Below are 20748 nucleotides of genomic sequence, written 5' to 3' on the forward strand. Positions count from 1 at the left end.
TACCCCAGCAACAGAATGGTGTGGGCTTACCCCAGCAACAGAATGGTGTGGGCTTACCCCAGCAACAGAATGGTGTGGGCTTACCCCAGCATCAGAATGGTGTGGGCTTACCCCAGCATCAGAATGGTGTGGGCTTACCCCAGCAACAGAATGGTGTGGGCTTACCCCAGCATCAGAATAGTGTGTGCTTACCCCAGCAACAGAATGGTGTGGGCTTACCCCAGCCAGCAACAGAATGGTGTGGGCTTACCCCAGCAACAGAATGGTGTGGGCTTACCCCAGCAACAGAATGGTGTGGGCTTACCCCAGCATCAGAATGGTGTGGGCTTACCCCAGCATCAGAATGGTGTGGGCTTACCCCAGCAACAGAATGGTGTGGGCTTACCCCAGCATCAGAATGGTGTGGGCTTACCCCAGCAACAGAATGGTGTGGGCTTACCCCAGCATCAGAATGGTGTGGGCTTACCCCAGCAACAGAATGGTGTGGGCTTACCCCAGCATCAGAATAGTGTGTGCTTACCCCAGCATCAGAATGGTGTGGGCTTACCCCAGCATCAGAATAGTGTGTGCTTACCCCAGCATCAGAATAGTGTGTGCTTACCCCAGCAACAGAATGGTGTGGGCTTACCGCAGCAACAGAATGGTGTGGGCTTACCCCAGCAACAGAATGGTGTGGGCTTACCCCAGCATCAGAATGGTGTGGGCTTACCCCAGCATCAGAATGGTGTGGGCTTACCCCAGCAACAGAATGGTGTGGGCTTACCCCAGCAACAGAATGGTGTGGGCTTACCCCAGCATCAGAATGGTGTCGGCTTACCCCAGCAACAGAATGGTGTGGGCTTACCCCAGCAACAGAATAGTGTGGGCGTTTACCGGTCATTAAAAATATTAATGCGACTAGACCGCTGATTGGCCAGCTCGGCCAATGAGCCAATGAGCCAACATTACATCATGTTCTATGAGGAAATAGCAAGAAGTGTATTTGAGATATAAGTTTGAGGTGGGTTTTTGTGTGTTTTGTTTTCTCAAATGTATGCATTGGCCACAAATATGAGTGTAGGACATAACTTGAGTTAATGGAATATGAACTTCTAAAAGTGAGATTTTCACTGGACAGCTACTTTAAGACCCATTGACTCTGCTTGTCTAGTAGACAGAAGAATTGTCTTTCTCGCTCTACCTGTTTCTCTACCTGTTCCTCTCTGTTACCAGTCGGGGGCCAGACCCCTCCCCCCCACACAAAAAAAAACATTAAGAGATTCAAGGAAAGACCACCCACAGCAGCAGGTCACACCTCAGTGTAGTTATGTACACTCCCAACAAAACACGAGACAGAAATGACATTGAGAAGAAATGCATGAATTCCTTGGCCCTGGTATTTCGCAGGGCTGCTGTGTGTAGGAGTCTGCTATGGTAATAATCACAATTGAATCACCAAGTACATTGACATGAACCAGGAAGTTAACCTGGTGAACAACAGTAAACAGAATATCCAGACAGGATATGTAGATGAAGAATTGTCTCATAATCCACATAGTATGAGTAGATGGGATTGTGACATATGTTGATGAAGAATGGGCTCATAATCCACCACATAGTATGAGTAGATGGGATTGTGACATGTGTAGATGAAGAATGGGCTCATAATCCACATAGTATGAGTAGATGGGATTGTGACATGTGTAGATGAAGAATGGGCTCATAATCCACATAGTATGAGTAGATGGGATTGTGACATGTGTAGATGAAGAATGGGCTCATAATCCACATAGTATGAGTAGATGGGATTGTGACATGTGTAGATGAAGAATTGTCTCATAATCCACATAGTATGAGTAGATGGGATTGTGACATGTGTAGATGAAGAATTGTCTCATAATCCACATAGTATGAGTAGATGGGATTGTGACATGTGTAGATGAAGAATGGGCTCATAATCCACATAGTATGAGTAGATGGGATTGTGACATGTGTAGATGAAGAATTGTCTCATAATCCACATAGTATGAGTAGATGGGATTGTGACATGTGTAGATGAAGAATTGTCTCATAATCCACATAGTATGAGTAGATGGGATTGTGACATGTGTAGATGAAGAATGGGCTCATAATCCACATAGTATGAGTAGATGGGATTGTGACATGTGTAGATGAAGAATGTTTTATCGAAACAGTATTCATTATTAAGCCTTTATTTGGGCATTTAAGCCTGGACATACAATGTACTTAGGGTCTATGGGACCTGGTCAAAAGTAATGGACTATATGGAACACTGTTCAGTGTTACTAAGGTATTGGTCTATAGACTCACCACTGTTCAGTGTTACTAAGGTATTGGTCTATAGACTCACCACTGTTCAGTGTTACTAAGGTATTGGTCTATAGACTCACCACTGTTCAGTGTTACTAAGGTATTGGTCTATAGACTCACCACTGTTCAGTGTTACTAAGGTATTGGTCTATAGACTCACCACTGTTCAGTGTTACTAAGGTATTGGTCTATAGACTCACCACTGTTCAGTGTTACTAAGGTATTGGTCTATAGACTCACCACTGTTCAGTGTTACTAAGGTATTGGTCTATAGACTCACCACTGTTCAGTGTTACTAAGGTATTGGTCTATAGACTCACCACTGTTCAGTGTTACTAAGGTATTGGTCTATAGACTCACCACTGTTCAGTGTTACTAAGGTATTGGTCTATAGACTCACCACTGTTCAGTGTTACTAAGGTATTGGTCTATAGACTCACCACTGTTCAGTGTTACTAAGGTATTGGTCTATAGACTCACCACTGTTCAGTGTTACTAATGTATTGGTCTATAGACTCACCACTGTTCAGTGTTACTAATGTATTGGTCTATAGACTCACCACTGTTCAGTGTTACTAAGGTATTGGTCTATAGACTCACCACTGTTCAGTGTTACTAAGGTATTGGTCTATAGACTCACCACTGTTCAGTGTTAATAAGGTATTGGTCTATAGACTCACCACTGTTCAGTGTTACTAAGGTATTGAAACTGTGCTTCAATAAATGTTTTGGACTTGTAACACAGCTGCCTTCTCTTACATCACAGATCCGCCTTGCATACTTACACATTTCACACCCCGTCTACCCACACCCGCAGATGCACAGAATCCCAAAGATGGTATGAAACTTCTAGAGAAGTAGAGCTCTCTGCATCTAACCAGGAAATGGACGTTGACACAGGAAACTGGTGGTCATGTTTTCACATGGTGCATCTCTGAGGGAAGCCAGTATCAGATATGATTGGTTTCCAACTGTCTTAAGAGGCAAGCTGCACAGACTAGTGGCTAAAGGAGAACAGAGCAGTGGAACGCAGGGAAACTAGTTCAGATTAGTTCCTTTTCATTTACTAGGAAGGGACTGACAGCTATTTGTCTGGTTTTAGAGTGGTGAAAGAGATTCTGTTTCCAGGAAACCCAGATCCTTGTGACAGTTATGACACGCAGTGGTTTGATATTGAAATGAAGGAAGTGGTGGGTTTGATATTGGAATGAATGAAGTGGTACGGAGTGATGCACCCTGGACCGTCACTGGCTTTAGCAATCATCGCATGTTTTCTGCAGAGATACTTCTGTGAAAGTCGCTGGGACAAGGAAGAAGGTACTTATCTTTATTATCAAACAATTGTATAAAACAACATTTATAGATTTGACCAGGTAGATATTCCATGTGCATATAGACATATCATATGCCTTCAGTATTATGTACATTATACTTACATCGGTGTGGAATGAGAGATGTCTTTCTTGTGTGACACGAGTAGGTTTGAAGCCAGGCTCAGAGACGTACGGCTACAAAGCTTTCTCTGGGGAGGGGTTTGTCATGCAATGTACCAAACCACAGTCCGCCGGGCTCTGTGAGCGCCTCTACAACATCACAGCCAGCTCTGAGGAAGCTGATTGGTCGAAGGCCGAGGGGGAAACCAACAGAGACAGAGATGACGGGGCCGTGACAGGACGGGGGAACGCGCTCTGGTTCTCTAACGTTACTGCAAAGGACTCTGGGAAGTACACATGCCACACAGGGTAGGTAGTCTGTTGACGGTCTTTGGGTAGGCCCCTCTCTCTGTTTCACAGGGTAGGTCACCTGTATTGACTCTGTTTGGGTAGGCCCCTCTCTCTGTTTCCACAGGGTAGGTAGTCTCTATTGACTCTGTTTGGGTAGGCCCCTCTCTCTGTTTCCACAGGGTAGGTAGTCTCTATTGACTCTGTTTGGGTAGGCCCCTCTCTGTGTTTCCACAGGGTAGGTAGTCTGTATTGACTCTGTTTGGGTAGGCCCCTCTCTCTGTTTCCACAGGGTAGGTAGTCTGTATTGACTCTGTTTGGGTAGGCCCCTCTCTCTGTTTCCACAGGGTAGGTAGTCTGTATTGACTCTGTTCTGGTAGGCCCCTCTCTCTGTTTCACAGGGTAGGTAGTCTGTATTGACTCTGTTTGGGTAGGCCCCTCTCTCTGTTCACAGGGTAGGCAGTCTGTATCGACTCTTTTTTGGGTAGGCCCCTCTCTCTGTTTCACAGGGTAGGTAGTCTGTATTGACTCTGTTTGGGTAGGCCCCTCTCTCTGTTTCACAGGGTAGGTAGTCTGTATTGACTCTGTTTGGGTAGGCCCCAATCTCTGTATCCACAGGGTAGGTAGTCTGTATTGACTCTGTTTGGGTAGGCCCCTCTCTCTGTTTCACAGGGTAGGTAGTCTGTATTGACTCTGTTTGGGTAGGCCCCTCTCTCTCTGTTTCACAGGGTATGTAGTCTGTATTGACTCTGTTTGGGTAGGCCCCTCTCTCTGTTTCACAGGGTAGGTAGTCTGTATTGACTCTGTTTGGGTAGGCCCCTCTCTCTGTTTCCACAGGGTAGGTAGTCTGTATGGACTCTGTTTGGGTAGGCCCCTCTCTCTCTGTTTCACAGGGTAGGTAGTCTGTATTGACTCTGTTTGGGTAGGCCCCTCTCTCTGTTTCCTGCCCTTTGATCAGAAGAAGTGAGAGAAGCTTTGGTGGAATGGACGGATGAAGTAGTGTAACTCTCCAAAACAACGCTCTAACCACTAGGCTACCCTACCGCCCCCTGCCACGTCATTACATGAATTCTCTTCAGGACCAAAACGCCTTCACAAAGACAGTACAAATTCGGTTCTTACTTTCAACAGTTTGCCTGGGTTTGATTTTGAAAAACAGTTTGCCTATATTTTTGACCTTTCCAAGACGCAATGTGTGAATTTGAATGTGTGTTGTTATTATCACAGTGGTATGGTGATCCACGTCTATGTTGAGGTGCTGGAGAGGGCCAGCCTGGGGTGCAGGGACACAGAGGAGAACAGAGTCACACTGGTTCTGGGCAAAGGTGGCAGGATCCCATGTCCTGGGATCAAATGTCGGACACAGAGGTCAGAGGTCACATGGTACAAGGTGATTATTCCAGCAGATTTTTGGATGGATGAATGGATGGATGGTTGGTGGATCGATGGATGGTTGGTTGGATGGTTGAATGAATGGATGGGTGGGTGGGTTTGTGGGTAGGTGGGTAGGTGGGTGGTTGGTTGGTTGGTTGGGTAGGTGGGTAGATGGATGGGTGGGTAGGTAGGTGGATGGGTGGGTGGGTACGTGGGTGGTTGGTTGGTTGGGTAGGTGGGTAGGTGGATGGGTGGGTAGGGAGGTGGATGGGTGGGTGGGTAGGTGGGTGGTTGGTTGGGTAGGTGGGTAGGTGGATGGGTGGGTAGGTGGGTGGTTGGTTGGTTGGGTAGGTGGGTGGGTAGATGGATGGGTGGGTAGGTAGGTAGGTAGGTGGATGGGTGGGTGGGTAGGTGGGTGGTTGGTTGGTTGGGTAGGTGGGTAGGTGGATGGGTGGGTGGGTGGGTGGGTAGGTGGATGGGTGGGTGGGTAGGTGGGTGGTTGGTTGGTTGGGTAGGTGGGTGGTTGATTGGGTAGGTGGGTAGGTGGATGGGTGGGTGGGTAGGTACGTGGGTGGTTGGTTGGGTAGGTGGGTAGATGGATGGGTGGGTAGGTAGGTAGGTGGATGGGTGGGTGGGTAGGTGGGTGGTTGGTTGGTTGGGTAGGTGGGTAGATGGATGGGTGGGTAGGTAGGTAGGTGGATGGGTGGGTGGGTAGGTGGGTGGTTGGTTGGTTGGGTAGGTGGGTAGATGGATGGGTGGGTAGGTAGGTGGATGGGTGGGTGGGTAGGTGGGTGGTTGGTTGGTTGGGTAGGTGGGTAGATGTATGGGTGGGTAGGTGGATGGGTGGGTGGGTAGGTGGGTAGATGGATGGGTGGGTAGGTGGATGGGTAGGTGGGTAGGTGGATGGGTAGGTGGGTGGGTAGGTGGATGGGTAGGTGGGTGGGTAGATGGATGGGTAGGTAGGTGGATGGGTGGGTGGGTGGGTAGGTGGGTGGTTGGTTGGGTAGGTGGGTGGGTAGGTGGGTAGGTGGATGGGTAGGTGGGTGGGTAGGTGGATGGGTAGGTGGGTGGGTGGGTGGGTAGATGGATGGGTAGGTAGGTGGATGGGTGGGTGGGTGGGTGGGTAGGTGGGTGGTTGGTTGGGTAGGTGGGTGGGTAGGTGGGTAGATGGATGGGTGGGTAGGTAGGTGGATGGGTGGGTGGGTAGGTGGGTGGTTGGTTGGTTGGGTAGGTGGGTAGATGGATGGGTGGGTAGGTAGGTGGATGGGTGGGTGGCTAGGTGGGTGGTTGGTTGGTTGGGTAGGTGGGTAGATGGATGGGTGGGTAGGTAGGTGGATGGGTGGGTGGGTAGGTGGGTGGTTGGTTGGTTGGTTGGGTAGGTGGGTAGATGTATGGGTGGGTAGGTGGATGGGTGGGTGGGTAGGTGGGTAGATGGATGGGTGGGTAGGTAGGTGGATGGGTAGGTGGGTAGGTGGATGGGTAGGTGGGTAGGTGGATGGGTGGGTGGGTAGGTGGATGGGTAGGTGGGTAGGTGGATGGGTAGGTGGGTGGGTAGGTGGGTAGGTGGATGGGTAGGTGGGTAGATGTATGGGTGGGTAGGTGGATGGGTGGGTGGGTAGGTGGGTAGATGGATGGGTGGGTAGGTGGATGGGTAGGTGGGTAGGTGGATGGGTAGGTGGGTGGGTAGGTGGATGGGTAGGTGGGTGGGTGGGTGGGTAGATGGATGGGTAGGTAGGTGGATGGGTGGGTGGGTGGGTAGGTGGGTGGTTGGTTGGGTAGGTGGGTGGGTAGGTGGGTAGGTGGATGGGTAGGTGGGTGGGTAGGTAGGTGGATGGGTAGGTGGGTGGGTGGGTGGGTAGATGGATGGGTAGGTAGGTGGATGGGTGGGTGGGTGGGTGGGTGGGTAGGTGGGTGGTTGGTTGGGTAGGTGGGTGGGTAGGTGGGTAGATGGATGGGTGGGTAGGTAGGTGGATGGGTGGGTGGGTAGGTGGGTGGTTGGTTGGTTGGGTAGGTGGGTAGATGGATGGGTGGGTAGGTAGGTGGATGGGTGGGTGGCTAGGTGGGTGGTTGGTTGGTTGGGTAGGTGGGTAGATGGATGGGTGGGTAGGTAGGTGGATGGGTGGGTGGGTAGGTGGGTGGTTGGTTGGTTGGGTAGGTGGGTAGATGTATGGGTGGGTAGGTGGATGGGTGGGTGGGTAGGTGGGTAGATGGATGGGTGGGTAGGTAGGTGGATGGGTAGGTGGGTAGGTGGATGGGTAGGTGGGTAGGTGGATGGGTAGGTGGATGGGTAGGTGGGTAGGTGGATGGGTAGGTGGGTGGGTAGGTGGGTAGGTGGATGGGTAGGTGGGTGGGTGGGTGGGTAGATGGATGGGTAGGTAGGTGGATGGGTGGGTGGGTGGGTGGGTAGGTGGGTGGTTGGTTGGGTAGGTGGGTAGATGGATGGGTAGGTAGGTAGGTGGATGGGTGGGTGGGTGGGTGGGTGGGTAGGTGGGTGGGTGGGTGGGTGGGTGGGTGGGTGGGTGGGTAGGTGGGTGGATGGGTGGGTGGGTGGGTGGGTGGGTAGGTGGGTGGATGGGTGGGTGGGTGGGTAGGTGGATGGGTGGGTGGGTAGGTGGGTGCTATAATGATGGACGGAAGGTTTTACCTGATGTTTGTTTCTCTTCAGAATGTAATTATGGTATCATTCCACTGCATCTAAGACTTTACACAAACTCCTAACCTTTAGTAAACACAAGTACAAGCCTTACACACCCATGTGGCCGGTTACACACCTGCTCACCTGTGACAGGTCAACACATGTATGGAATAAATAGACGAACGTACAAAGAAATGAACAAACGACTGAACAGGCAAACAAGTGAATAATGGCTTTACATCATGGGTTTCTCTGCAGGATGCCAGGCCTGTGTGTGAGATACAGGATAAGAGGACTATCTCTGTGGTAGACCGGTATACTCTTCTGCTGGGTACTGTCTATGTGAGTGATGCTACAGTGTATTTCTGTGACTACACCTACGAAGACAACGGGATCCCCTGGACAGTCAGGAGATCTGTTAATGTCTCGGTCATACGTAAGTACGGGAGGACTGTCGCTGCAGGCTCTGTCTCCCAACACACACCACACAAGATGAACACACGCCCATACACACACCACACAAGATGAACGCACGCCCATACACACACCACACAAGATGAACGCACGCCCAAACACACACCACACAAGATGAACGCACGCCCATACACACACCACACAAGATGAACACACGCCCATACACGTCACATGCACGCACTTACGAATTGCACACACACCACACATGCTCGTACACATACTGTACACACACATTCTAGTAAATGTCACTTTTACCTCCACAGCCGCTGACACCAAATACCCTCCACAGATTACTTATCCCCATGGCAACGAAGAGGGCGTGGAGCTGGGTGAGTGCAGAGCCTGAGGTTGAATGATTGATTTGATGATGGCAGTTGTATAGAGTATGATCACTGTGTTTCACCAGTTTATGGCTTCGTCCTAAATGGCAACTTATTCCCTATATAGTGCACTACTTTAGACCAGAGCCCTATGGGGTAGTGCACTACTTTAGACCAGAACTCTATGTGGTAGTGCACTACTTTAGACCAGAGCCCTATGTGGTAGTGCACTACTTTAGACCAGAGCCCTATGAGGTAGTGCACTACTTTAGACCAGAGACCTATGGGGTAGTGCACTACTTTAGACCAGAGCCCTATGGGGTAGTGCACTACTTTAGACCAGAGCCCTATGGGGTAGTGTACTACTTTAGACCCGAGCCCTATGGGGTAGTGCACTACTTTAGACCAGAAGCCCTATGGGGTAGTCCACTACTTTAGACTAAAGCCCTATGAGGTAGTGCACTATATAGGTAATGGGGATGCAGCCTAGTCCTTATATCAACCCTCTATTCCCCAGGGGAGCCTCATAATCTGAGCTGTCAGGTGCATTTTGGATTCCAGAGGACCTTTGACCCAGTGGTCCAGTGGTGGATCAGTTCCCATAGCAACCATGAAGGCATGATGAAACTGATGGAGATGGAAGCACAGTGAGTTGGATCTCATTCTTGTTATTGATGCTCGTCATGTATTATTGTATATTAAGCATTAACATTAATGAATGAATGATTCATTCATTAAACCTTTTTTTTTGTCAGGCACCCACGTCCCAAAATGGCACCCTAGTCCCTACATAGTGCACAGTGTACTTTATAGGGAACAGGATGCCATTTGGGCAACAACCAAATCAAATCAAATATATTTATATAGCCCTTCTTACATCAGCTGATATCTCAAAGTGCTGTACAGAAACCCAGCCTAAAACCCCAAACAGCAAGCAATGCAGGTGTAGAAGCACGGTGGCTAGGAAAAACTCCCTAGAAAGGAACCAGGCTATGTGGGGTGGCCAGTCCTCTTCTGGCTGTGCCGGGTGGAGATTATAACAGAACATGGCCAAGATGTTCAAATGTTCATAAATGACCAGCATGGTCAAATAATAATAATCACATTAGTTGTCGAGGGTGCAACAGGTCAGCACCTCAGGAGTAAATGTCAGTTGGCTTTTCATAGTCGACCAGAGGGTCACCTTCTGTTTCCTCTCCAGGCAGGTGAGGGAAAGGAGTATTGAAGAGTTTGAGTTCACGGTCACCAGGACAGCTCAAATCCCGGAGGTGACCCAGCTACACCTGGACTCCACCTTCACCTGTCTGGCCCAGAACTCTGTAGGCAACAGCAGCGCCACCATCAGGCTGACAAGGAAAGCTGCAGGTACCAGAAGAATACTGATGGGGTGCATCTCAATCATCTCTCCTTTCTCCCCAAGTGTGCACTTGTTCACTTCCCTTCATGGATCTTGAATGAAATGACTGTTTTATGACAACTCCCTCTGGCACCTGCCTGGTCCAATCCAATGCTTTTCAATTGGTTGGGAGTAATGAACAAGGTCACACATCTAGAGGAAGTAGAGATTATTGGAACGCAGCCCTAGTCTCTCATTGCATCTGATTTGGTTCTGGGTACCAAGGTTAGCCTACCACGAGTCAGATCCATTTTTCAGAGAACACTAGCAATGTATTTTTTGACTTAATAACCATATCTTGTCATACTGTTATCTGAGACAACAACGCTCCTATGTGTTATAATTAAACAATAAGGCCCGAGGGGGTGTGGTATGTGGCCAATATACCACGGCTATGGGCTGTTCTTATGCACGACGCAATGTGGAGTGCCTGGACACAGCCCTTAGCCGTGGTATATTGGCCATATACCACAAACCCCCGAGGTTCCTTATTGATATTATAAACTGGTTACCAACGTAGTTAGAGCAGTTAAAATAAATGTTTTGTCATACCCGTGGTATACGGCTGTCAGCCAATCAGCATTCAGGACTGGAACCACCCAGTTTATAATGTGTATTTTGTAATGCTGTTTCAGTTTCCCGTGTGCTGGTGATAGTGTGTCCGGTGGTGTCTCTGCTGTTTGTAGCTGGGATGGGCATTACAGTGCACGTCTACTGGCTAGAGATCTCTATTCTCTACAGAATCTACCTCCCATACAAACAGACCACCACAGGTCAGAAACACATCACTCACTCACTCACAGACAGACAAACAGACGGACGGACGGACGGAAAACAAATCACAGGATATCTTCATTTTGGGTTTTCTCCTCCCACTCTTACCAAGTATCTATTGGTTGTTATATGGTGTCCATCTCCTCCACTCCCAATCTTACACACACATGAAAACACACACTGTCAGATAAAAGCTATCTAGCATCTAGGCAAACCTCAAATCTAGCCATCAGGAAATGACTGTTTCAACTTGACTAGTTACAACCTCAAACCACACAGAAAGATGGCTGGGTGTTCTAGAAAAAAAGCCTGTTGTTGTCAGTTCTTTGAAATTACATCATAACTGTCCTAACTGTCATCACTGTTCTAACTGTCATCATTGTCCTAACTGTTCTGTCATCACTGTCCTAACTGTCATCACTGTCCTAACTGTCATCACTGTTCTAACTGTCATCACTGTCCTAACTGTCATCACTGTCATCACTGTTATCACTGTCCTAACTGTCATCACTGCCCTAACTGTCATCACTGCCCTAACTGTCATCACTGTCCTAACTGTCATCACTGTCCTAACTGTCATCACTGTCCTAACTGTCATCACTGTCCTAACTGTCATCACTGTCCTAACTGTCATCACTGTCCTAACTGTTCTAACTGTCATCACTGTCCTAACTGTCATCACTGCCCTAACTGTGATCACTGTTCTGTCATCCCTGTCCTAACTGTGATCACTGTCCTGTCATCACTGTCCTAACTGTCATCACTGCCCTAACTGTCATCACTGTCCTAACTGTCATCGCTGTCCTAACTGTCATCACTGTTCTGTCATCACTGTCCTAACTGTGATCACTGTCCTGTCATCACTGTCCTAACTATCATCACTGTCCTAATTGTGATCACTGTCCTAACTGTCATCACTGTCCTAACTATCATCACTGCCCTAACTGTCATCACTGCCCTAACTGTCATCACTGTCATCACTGCCCTAACTGTCATCACTGTCCTAACTGTCATCACTGTCCTAACTGTCATCACTGTCCTAACTGTGATCACTGTCCTAACTGTCATCACTGTCCTAACTGTGATCACTGTCCTAACTGTGATCACTGTCCTAACTGTGATCACTGTCCTAACTGTCATCACTGTCCTAACTGTGATCACTGTCCTAACTGTGATCACTGTCCTAACTGTCATCACTGCAGTACGATGTGTTGTATTATGTGTTTAAAAAAGGGTTGGGGTCAGTTCTAATTGAAATCAGTCAACTCGGGAATATCCTGAAATCTAAAAAAACCCACCTATTTTCAATGATTCATCAATACACTGTATTGACCATGTAACCTGAATGTCTCTTCTGTCTCCTTCCCTGTATTGACTCTGTAGATTAATGTCTCCTTCCCTGTATTGACCCTGTAGATGAATGTCTCTTCTGTCTCCTTCCCTGTATTGACTCTGTAGATGAATGTCTCTTCTGTCTCCTTCCCTGTATTGACTCTGTAGATGAATGTCTCCTTCCCTGTATTGACCCTGTAACCTGAATGTCTCTTCTGTCTCCTTCCCTGTATTGACTCTGTAGATGAATGTCTCCTTCCCTGTATTGACCCTGTAACCTGAATGTCTCTTCTGTCTCCTTCCCTGTATTGACCCTGTAGATGAATGTCTCCTTCCCTGTATTGACTCTGTAGATGAATGTCTCTTCTGTCTCCTTCCCTGTATTGACCCTGTAGATGAATGTCTCTTCTGTCTCCTTCCCTGTATTGACTCTGTAGATGAATGTCTCTTCTGTCTCCTTCCCTGTATTGACCCTGTAGATGAATGTCTCTTCTGTCTCCTTCCCTGTATTGACTCTGTAGATGAATGTCTCTTCTGTCTCCTTCCCTGTATTGACCCTGTAGATGAATGTCTCTTCTGTCTTCTTCCCTGTATTGACTCTGTAGATGAATGTCTCCTTCCCTGTATTGACCCTGTAGATGAATGTCTCTTCTGTCTCCTTCCCTGTATTGACTCTGTAGATGAATGTCTCCTTCCCTGTATTGACTCTGTAGATGAATGTCTCTTCTGTCTCCTTCCCTGTATTGACTCTGTAGATGAATGTCTCCTTCCCTGTATTGACCCTGTAGATGAATGTCTCTTCTGTCTTCTTCCCTGTATTGACTCTGTAGATGAATGTCTCCTTCCCTGTATTGACCCTGTAGATGAATGTCTCTTCTGTCTTCTTCCCTGTATTGACTCTGTAGATGAATGTCTCCTTCCCTGTATTGACCCTGTAGATGAATGTCTCTTCTGTCTCCTTCCCTGTATTGACTCTGTAGATGAATGTCTCCTTCCCTGTATTGACTCTGTAGATGAATGTCTCTTCTGTCTCCTTCCCTGTATTGACTCTGTAGATGAATGTCTCCTTCCCTGTATTGACCCTGTAGATGAATGTCTCTTCTGTCTCCTTCCCTGTATTGACCCTGTAGATGAATGTCTCTTCTGTCTCCTTCCCTGTATTGACTCTGTAGATGAATGTCTCTTCTGTCTCCTTCCCTGTATTGACCCTGTAGATGAATGTCTCTTCTGTCTCCTTCCCTGTATTGACCCTGTAGATGAATGTCTCCTTCCCTGTATTGACCCTGTAGATGAATGTCTCTTCTGTCTCCTTCCCTGTATTGACTCTGTAGATGAATGTCTCTTCTGTCTCCTTCCCTGTATTGACTCTGTAGATGACAAGGAATATGATGCCTTTGTGTCCTACGTGCCCAGCTCTTCCTCTGAGGAGGCGGGGGGAGGAGGAAGAGAGGAGGCACTGGAGGTGCTCCTGCCCAGGGTTCTGGAGGGGCAGTGGGGCTACCACCTCTTTCTGCTAGAGAGAGACCTGCTGCCGGGCGGAGGTGGGTTCTAGGGTGCATCCCAAATGGCTATTCCCTATAGGGTACAAATGGCATCCTATTCCCTATTTAGTGTACCACTAAAACGTAGGGTACTATATAGAGAAAGGCTGCCATTTAGGACGCATATTAGTCTGGTCCCAGACCAGTTTGTGCTGTAGAGCCAGCCAACGCCCATAGGAGTTGGCTATACAGCACAAACTGATCTAGGTTCAGGTTATAGTTGAGCAGGCCATGTGAATAGAAACAGTCACATTACCAGAGTAGACTGTAAAACATTACCGTTGAACGTTGGCCTGGAGATGGCAGCTTTCAAATGAAATGTATTCTGAACAATGTGTGGTTCACAAGAGTCACTGTTTTACTGGCACATTTTGACAGTCTGCATAACTATCATGTCGCCCTGCCAAGCATGACACTTGTGTGGTGTTTGTGGTTTTGTTTGTGTGTTCTGTGCTTTAGCGTATACAGAGGATGTGGTGTGTGCGATCCGCAGCAGCAGGCGACTGGTGTGTGTCCTGAGTCCTGACTACCTGGCCAGTACCTGTCTGTTTGAACTGGAGACAGGCATCAGAGCCTTACAACAAGACCCACACTTCAAACTCATCCTCATCTGGACCAGCCCCAACCGCAACCCCAGTCCTAGCCCCACCATCCCCAACCCCAGTCCTAGCCCCACCATCCCCAACCCCAGTCCTAGCCCCACCATCCCCAACCCCAGTGCTAGCCCCACCATCCCCAACCCCAGTCCTAGCCCCACCATCCCCAACCCCAGTCCTAGCCCCACCATCCCCAACCCCAGCCCTAGCCCCACCATCCCCAACCCCAGTCCTAGCCCCACCATCCCCAACACCAGTCCTAGCCCCAGCACCACCAGCCCAACCAGCAGCAGGCCTCTATCTCTACCCCTGTCTCACACCCTAGGCATGGTGACTCCAGCCTCACCGATGCCCCCACTAGTTCGGAGGGCCATCAGAGTCCTGCCTGCTCTGCACTGGACCCCCAGGACCAGGGAAGGATGATAACTAGCTCCAACTCTGGATCACGGTTCTGGAGATCCCTCCACAAGGCCATGCCAGCCCAGAGTGGGACTGGGACAGACACACAGACACTGTTAGACAGACACACAGACACCCAGGACAGAGGGACTGTTTTGTAGGCGTTAGGGCAGTTCTCCAGTAACTTGACACCTTGTATATATATTTTTGGGGGTTGAGGGACCTGTGGTTTCATGGTTGTTGCTTCTAAGAATGTGTTGTTACCTCCTGGAACCTGGTAATGCAGTGGTTACCAGGTTCCAGGAGGTAAATAGCAGTCAAAGCAGTGGTTCCTGGTAAATGTCAGTCAATGCAGATCCTGGGTGTATTCTTTTTTCAGTAATTGGTCTTTTAAACCAACCAGGTCAGGTTTTTTTCTCCAATAACTGTGCTAAAGATCAGAGTTTTTGGACCGTAGCAAAACCTTTGGCAAACGGAAAATGTTTTGCCCACGAAAACTACTTTCTATTGGACAAATTCAGGTTCCGTCCCAGTTTCTCTTGCTTCTGTTGAGTTCTGTTTGTTTCCTAGTTAATACACCCCACTATTTATTTATATTACAAACTAACTACAGTACAGAGAAGGATGTAACATACTTGCATTAGCTACAGTTAAAGACAGCTGTTGACAGCCGAATAATTCGTTTCCTGATGAGAGGAAAAAATGCTTACGTCATGTCTTTCCATTTTGAAAGAATATAATAGCACAGATGGAACAATAAGACCGATATTTCACCGGGTGTATAAATGTGAAGCATCCACTTGTTCTGCCCACTACGGCTCATTCATTCCCCTTTTGAAACGACAGGGTGTGGTCTATCTTGGTTTAGTTATAACGATCTTTGATAATACTGTCCTCCGCTCCTCTTCTTATACCCAGTAACATCATCAAGATTGTCATTGAGGCTTTACATTATTTATGCATTTGAAGAATGTATATGATACACCGGTATGTGCATTGTGGTTCAATAGCTTTTTTTTGTGTGCATAAATATCATTAAAAAATACATTTCATTTTGGAATTGAATGTAAGTTTATTGTCCTAATATGAATATTTCTACACGTCAACCTCAGGCACGGGAGAAATGGTTCCTGTCTGGGATCACTCTATAAAGGCATGACAGACAGTATATAAATGAGGGAAAGGCCAGGGTTGAAAACCCTGTTAGGACTGTTATAAAGTAGTGATATATCCTAGATGAGTCAAACTATTATTAAGTTGTCTTGAAGCTCCCTTTCCCAAAACATATCCTCATTGCTCTGAACTACACCCACTCCAGTCTGCTATATAACACACACACACACACACACACACACACACACACACACACACACACACGTTTAAAACAAAACAAAAGAATATGCTTGATAGCACGAATGTCTCCCCATCATTACATAGCAGTATGTACATTGTTTTTACACCATCGTCAACAGACAAACGAAGAGAAAAAGACCTCAATCAAGGTGACATCATTCCAAACAAACACGGTGTGCAGTTTGACTGTTGTCATTAGCAACCCAGTAAGGCCGAGCCCTACTGGTCTTACTGTGACTAATAACCAATGAGGCGGAGCCCTATTGGTCAGTGTCCGTCTGAGACTTGAGCTTCCTCTCCCAGAGCTTCTGGTGGTCGGAGAATCCCTGCTTCCCCTTGTTGAAGGAGTTGGGGCCTGCTGACGTGGGCGTCTCCCTGAGGTGAACATAGAGAGTTATGTGTGGTAGTGGACCTACAGGTTGTTGAAACCACTGCGGTCTGAACTGGTGCGTTGCCCAAAATGAAAACATCACATTGATTAGTAGTAGGTCCACGCTCAAATGACCCATGCAAACACGTGTGGTCATCACGCCTGGTTCAAATCCACCCAAAATTGTAACCGATTCCCTATATAGTGCCATACTTTGGGCCAGAGGTCTCTCCAAAGTGGTCAATATTAGTTAACTAATAGGCAATAGGATGCCGTTTCAGAGACGCACACTAGGTAGAATACTGGACAAGGATCTAGGAAACAGTTACATCACATCTCAGTGATTTATGAACAGAGTATTATGTCAGAAAACCTGGAATTTCAGATAACATTTGTGAGATGTTGTAAAAACATTTTGAGATAATAATTCAAACGTTGTGCTTCTTACCTGCCAATGTTCTTCATCCTCATCTTGGCTTCTGCAGGCATCTCCTCCTCACTCTGTCAGAGGAGAAAACAGCTGTTATTACAACTCTGTGGTTAGAGCACAACCTACTAATCTATTGGGATATCGTGTGGTGTGTGTGTGTGTATGAAGGCGTCAGCATGCTGTGTCTGTGTGTCTATGAAGGCGTCAGCATGCTGTGTGTGTGTGTGTGTGTGTGTGAAGGCGTACGCATGCTTCCCAACCAAAACAGTTTGTGCATATATTGTGATGTCATTTTGTGACATTTTTGTTTGTTTTGGATTTCAGTTTTTCAGGTGTTTGGGTACACAACATTTTTCTAGAGGCAAGCCGAAGTTGGGAGCGGAAGTGTACGCTCCTTCCTCTCTGATTGGTCAACAGTAGGGATTCTTCAGTAAAGTCTGTCATTCAATGAGATATGACTTTTCTTTGAAAAATACTACAAGAAACATCTTAGTTAGATGTGAACTTACGTTGAAAAAAACTACTTCTAAACTAATTACATTTCTTGAGTTCTTTTTTTATTAATTCTGACTATTTTGAGGAAGCGTATACTGGCTACGGTGTCTCAAAATGGACAAACAGTACTATTGCAGCTTTTTTCTAATTTTCCAGCAAAGTTATTTTAAGAGAGTATGCACTCTCGTTCGATTCGGCTAGCCAAGTTTGGCTCGGTGCCAGCCGAAATGAAGCCAGCCTTAACTCACATCATCAGAGTCAACATTGAAAACCGAGGCCAGAGCTGGTTTCTTGGCAGGAACAGGTACAGGCTCTTTGGGTTTCTAAAATGGAGAGATACACACATCTGTCAACCACACACACTGAGTTAGATGTCACACACACACTAACCCTAATGGTACTCACACTAGCACCCAGCTTGATGGAGATGGGCGCAGGCTTCTTTATAGGCTGGCTGATCAGACCAAATCCTATCTTGGAGACTTTGGGGGCTGGGGGTACCGGGTGGCTCGAGGTGGACACCTTCCCCGGGCCAGGGCTGACCTCCTGGGCCGAGCGTTTCCCCCCTCCTCCAGTGCTGGAAGAGACAGTCTTAGTTTTCACACTGCCTTCCTTCTCCTCCGGTCCTGCTGGAGGCGAAACAACTTACCAAGGTGAGCAACTGTTGCCTGGGAAACCAAGGATGAGCTACTGTTACCTGGGAGTGGTTGCCGGGTTACCGGTAGGTGGGTGAACCCATAGAGATCCTATTAAAGGAATTCCTAATTCTATGGGTGAACCTGTTTGGAAGTTGGTGTGTGAAAGCACCAAACACTCCCACTACTGTTGCGGTTATGGTCGGTATTTTGGTCATAAACCTAGCTAGTTATTTTAACACTATTGCAATTTGCCACATAGCATATGTGCATGTATAGCCTATAGTTTATTGCATATCATGTTACAGATTTTTTACGTTATTTTTTACGTTCAACGCATGTTGCATCCTATGCATTTATCTGTCTTAGCTAGCTTAATGTGTCTTTTTTTTTTAACTGGCTGCATGCCAAGTGAAGCCCATATTAGTTGTGTTTACCGACAAAAGTATTTGGAAAAACAATCGTAAACTTTGCTCCATCATACATGAGCAGCTGCAATGGCTAACCTAGCGATCTCGCGTAAAGCTAGCTAGCTAATAAAACCAGCTATCTAGTTTCATTGGAAACCTGCTAACGTTACATCAATGGCTGCTATCTAGCTAGCTGAATGGGGACAGGCCGAAGCTCCGTTCACAAGCGGACACGATGAGCATGGGAATGTTGTATTAGTTACAGGTGGTCGATGTAACGTTATACTTCTAGTCTTATTTCGACAAGACAGCGATACATTGCCCCTAAAGATGTACTAGTATCACCTCCATCATCGGAGAGCCGCTTGCTGCTGTGCTTGTTGTAGTCCGCCATAACATCAGTGACGATGGAAGAAGCGAATGGGATTTCTCTAACGAGATGGTACAGAACAGCGCCACCTGTCGTTCTGGAATAGGATTTGTCTGAACACAACAACAACCAAACACGAATTTACTCCCAATGATTCATACCAAAATCATCAAAGAATAATATACCAATGTATTGTCGTTATCTGATACTTTATGTGTGTATTTGTCTCTGTTTGTTTATGAGTATTTTTGTGGTTCATGCATTAATCGATAGGTGGCGGTGTGTAACGATTTACAAATCTACCTTTTGAAGCGTCGAAGAAGAACTTCTGTCGTTTTGAAATTACGTCATTAACAGTCGCCGGTGTCACTCATGTTGTCAAAATGAAATGTTTACAATGAGAATTATCATCATTGTTTTACGTGTTTTTAAACACCATAAATCGTTTTAGTTAGTCGGTGAGATGTCGGCGTTCAGCTCAGAGCTCATTGACTACCTGGAGGGAAGAATTTCATTCGAGGAGTTTGAAATACGGAGAGAGGAAAGAAAAGCTAAATTGAAGGTAAGTGGGACATCCACTCTGCATGCTGTATTAACGTTGAAAAGATCAAACTTGTGTACACGTTTTGGAGCTCGCAATGATATATATGTGCTACTGGAACGCCTTTCACGAATGCCTGTGTTGAAAGCATCTCATCTCGGATCTTTTCTCTCAGGTATCGAACGAAGGGCGTTCAGAGGAAGATGAAGAGATTGGACCAGATGACACTCTCCCCAGCACTTCCCACGGCCGCAGTCCGAGAAAATGTTCTAAAAAACGGCCCGCAGGTGTGTGTCTCCACTTGTTCAGTCATGTGACTGCTTGGGTTCGGAACATGGATATTCTGCTTCCCACAATCTTGTATTAGCCCGCTGAGCTAAAGCCTAGGCACTCTTCATGTCTTCTTAAGCAATTCCAGTCAAGTCATTGTTGTATGCCAACTATCCACCTCTTCTGTCCTTGCCAGCGGATCCCGAGGAAGGCGTCAGCCCCTCTGTCCAGAAGGCCTTTGCCTCGATGATGGAGGAGGGAACAGAGACTGAACAGACTGAGGAAGAGGAGGAGGAGGAGGAGGAGGATGAAGACAACGATGACGATTATGAAGAAGAGGAAGAGGAGGATTCAGAGGAGGAGAGGAAGGTTGAAGCTAAGGGAGATGAGGAAGGGCCCTCAGCTGGGGATGTCTTTGCTCTGGAAATGGAGCTTAACCGAGAGAACAAGAAGATGATGAAGGTGAAAATTAGATAAAGGCCCGTCTTCATTCTAACAGGGTTCACAAGACTGTTAGCCCTCTGAGCCTTGACATTAGATCAGTTAGCCATAGTTTGACAATAGATGTGTTGTGTATGCAATAATAGTTTAATTATGGCTCATCTCAGGCAGAGTTGGGCTAGTCACCATTTGAGCCTGGTTCACTGAAACACCTTTGTTACACTTGGTCAGGCTGCAGTGTTTGTTGACATGGGACTATTGATCTTGATTGTCTACTGTTCAGGAGAGACGTAACCGCAGCAAGCTGCCCCGGGCCCTAAGGGGCCTCATGGGAGAAGCCAACATCCGTTACGCCCGTGGAGACAAGGAGGACGCCGTCCTGATGTGTATGGAGATCATCAGACAGGGTAGGTAGTGTTCAGGACAGAGGAGATCATCAGACAGGGTAGGTAGTGTTCAGGACAGAGGAGATCATCAGACAGGGTAGGTAGTGTTCAGGACAGAGGAGATCATCAGACATGGTAGGTAGTGTTCAGGACAGAGGAGATCATCAGACAGGAT

General features: G+C 47.2%; 3 protein-coding genes across 9 annotated transcripts in view; 2 read left to right on the forward strand and 1 right to left on the reverse strand.

The window, feature by feature from the left end:
• LOC116362160 (uncharacterized) overlaps positions 1–15924 on the forward strand; it is a 40834-nt gene extending 24910 nt beyond the window's left edge. For 3 of the 4 annotated variants that reach the window (XM_031816450.1, XM_031816452.1, XM_031816454.1), the window contains 8 exons: positions 5259–5421; positions 8299–8476; positions 8778–8843; positions 9352–9481; positions 10036–10199; positions 10866–11003; positions 13710–13877; positions 14337–15924. In XM_031816450.1, coding sequence (XP_031672310.1) covers positions 5259–5421; positions 8299–8476; positions 8778–8843; positions 9352–9481; positions 10036–10199; positions 10866–11003; positions 13710–13877; positions 14337–14896 — 1567 coding nt within the window. In that variant the 3' untranslated portion in view covers positions 14897–15924. The remainder of the gene's footprint in view (positions 1–5258; positions 5422–8298; positions 8477–8777; positions 8844–9351; positions 9482–10035; positions 10200–10865; positions 11004–13709; positions 13878–14336) is intronic. The other variant, XM_031816453.1, reaches the window with a different exon arrangement.
• On the reverse strand, positions 15920–19012 carry LOC109882720 (PEST proteolytic signal-containing nuclear protein-like). Of its 4 annotated transcripts, XM_031816456.1 has the most exons (6): positions 18911–18974; positions 18170–18188; positions 17926–18097; positions 17769–17843; positions 17044–17096; positions 15932–16600 (listed from the first exon to the last, which is right to left on the reverse strand). In XM_031816456.1, exons 1-6 carry the CDS (start codon positions 18957–18959, stop codon positions 16486–16488), a joined length of 483 nt encoding a protein of 160 aa, XP_031672316.1. In that variant the 5' UTR covers positions 18960–18974; the 3' UTR covers positions 15932–16485. The 4 variants fall into 4 exon arrangements, 3 of the variants coding, with proteins under 3 accessions (XP_031672315.1, XP_031672316.1, XP_020330397.2); XR_004207716.1 differs by lacking the exon at positions 18170–18188 and having other exon boundaries at positions 15920–16600; positions 18911–18966; XM_031816455.1 differs by lacking the exon at positions 18170–18188 and having other exon boundaries at positions 15920–16600; positions 17926–18149; positions 18911–19012.
• Positions 19013–19279: 267 nt separating this feature from the next.
• LOC109865146 (general transcription factor 3C polypeptide 3) overlaps positions 19280–20748 on the forward strand; it is a 20587-nt gene continuing 19118 nt past the window's right edge. The window contains exons 1-4 of the mRNA XM_031816458.1: positions 19280–19497; positions 19652–19763; positions 19943–20208; positions 20471–20594. Of these exons, the coding sequence (XP_031672318.1) occupies positions 19399–19497; positions 19652–19763; positions 19943–20208; positions 20471–20594 (601 nt within the window). The 5' untranslated portion in view covers positions 19280–19398. The remainder of the gene's footprint in view (positions 19498–19651; positions 19764–19942; positions 20209–20470; positions 20595–20748) is intronic.

Source organism: Oncorhynchus kisutch, unplaced genomic scaffold (genome assembly GCF_002021735.2).
Source record: "Oncorhynchus kisutch isolate 150728-3 unplaced genomic scaffold, Okis_V2 scaffold800, whole genome shotgun sequence".
In the NCBI taxonomy this organism is placed as follows: domain Eukaryota; kingdom Metazoa; phylum Chordata; class Actinopteri; order Salmoniformes; family Salmonidae; genus Oncorhynchus; species Oncorhynchus kisutch.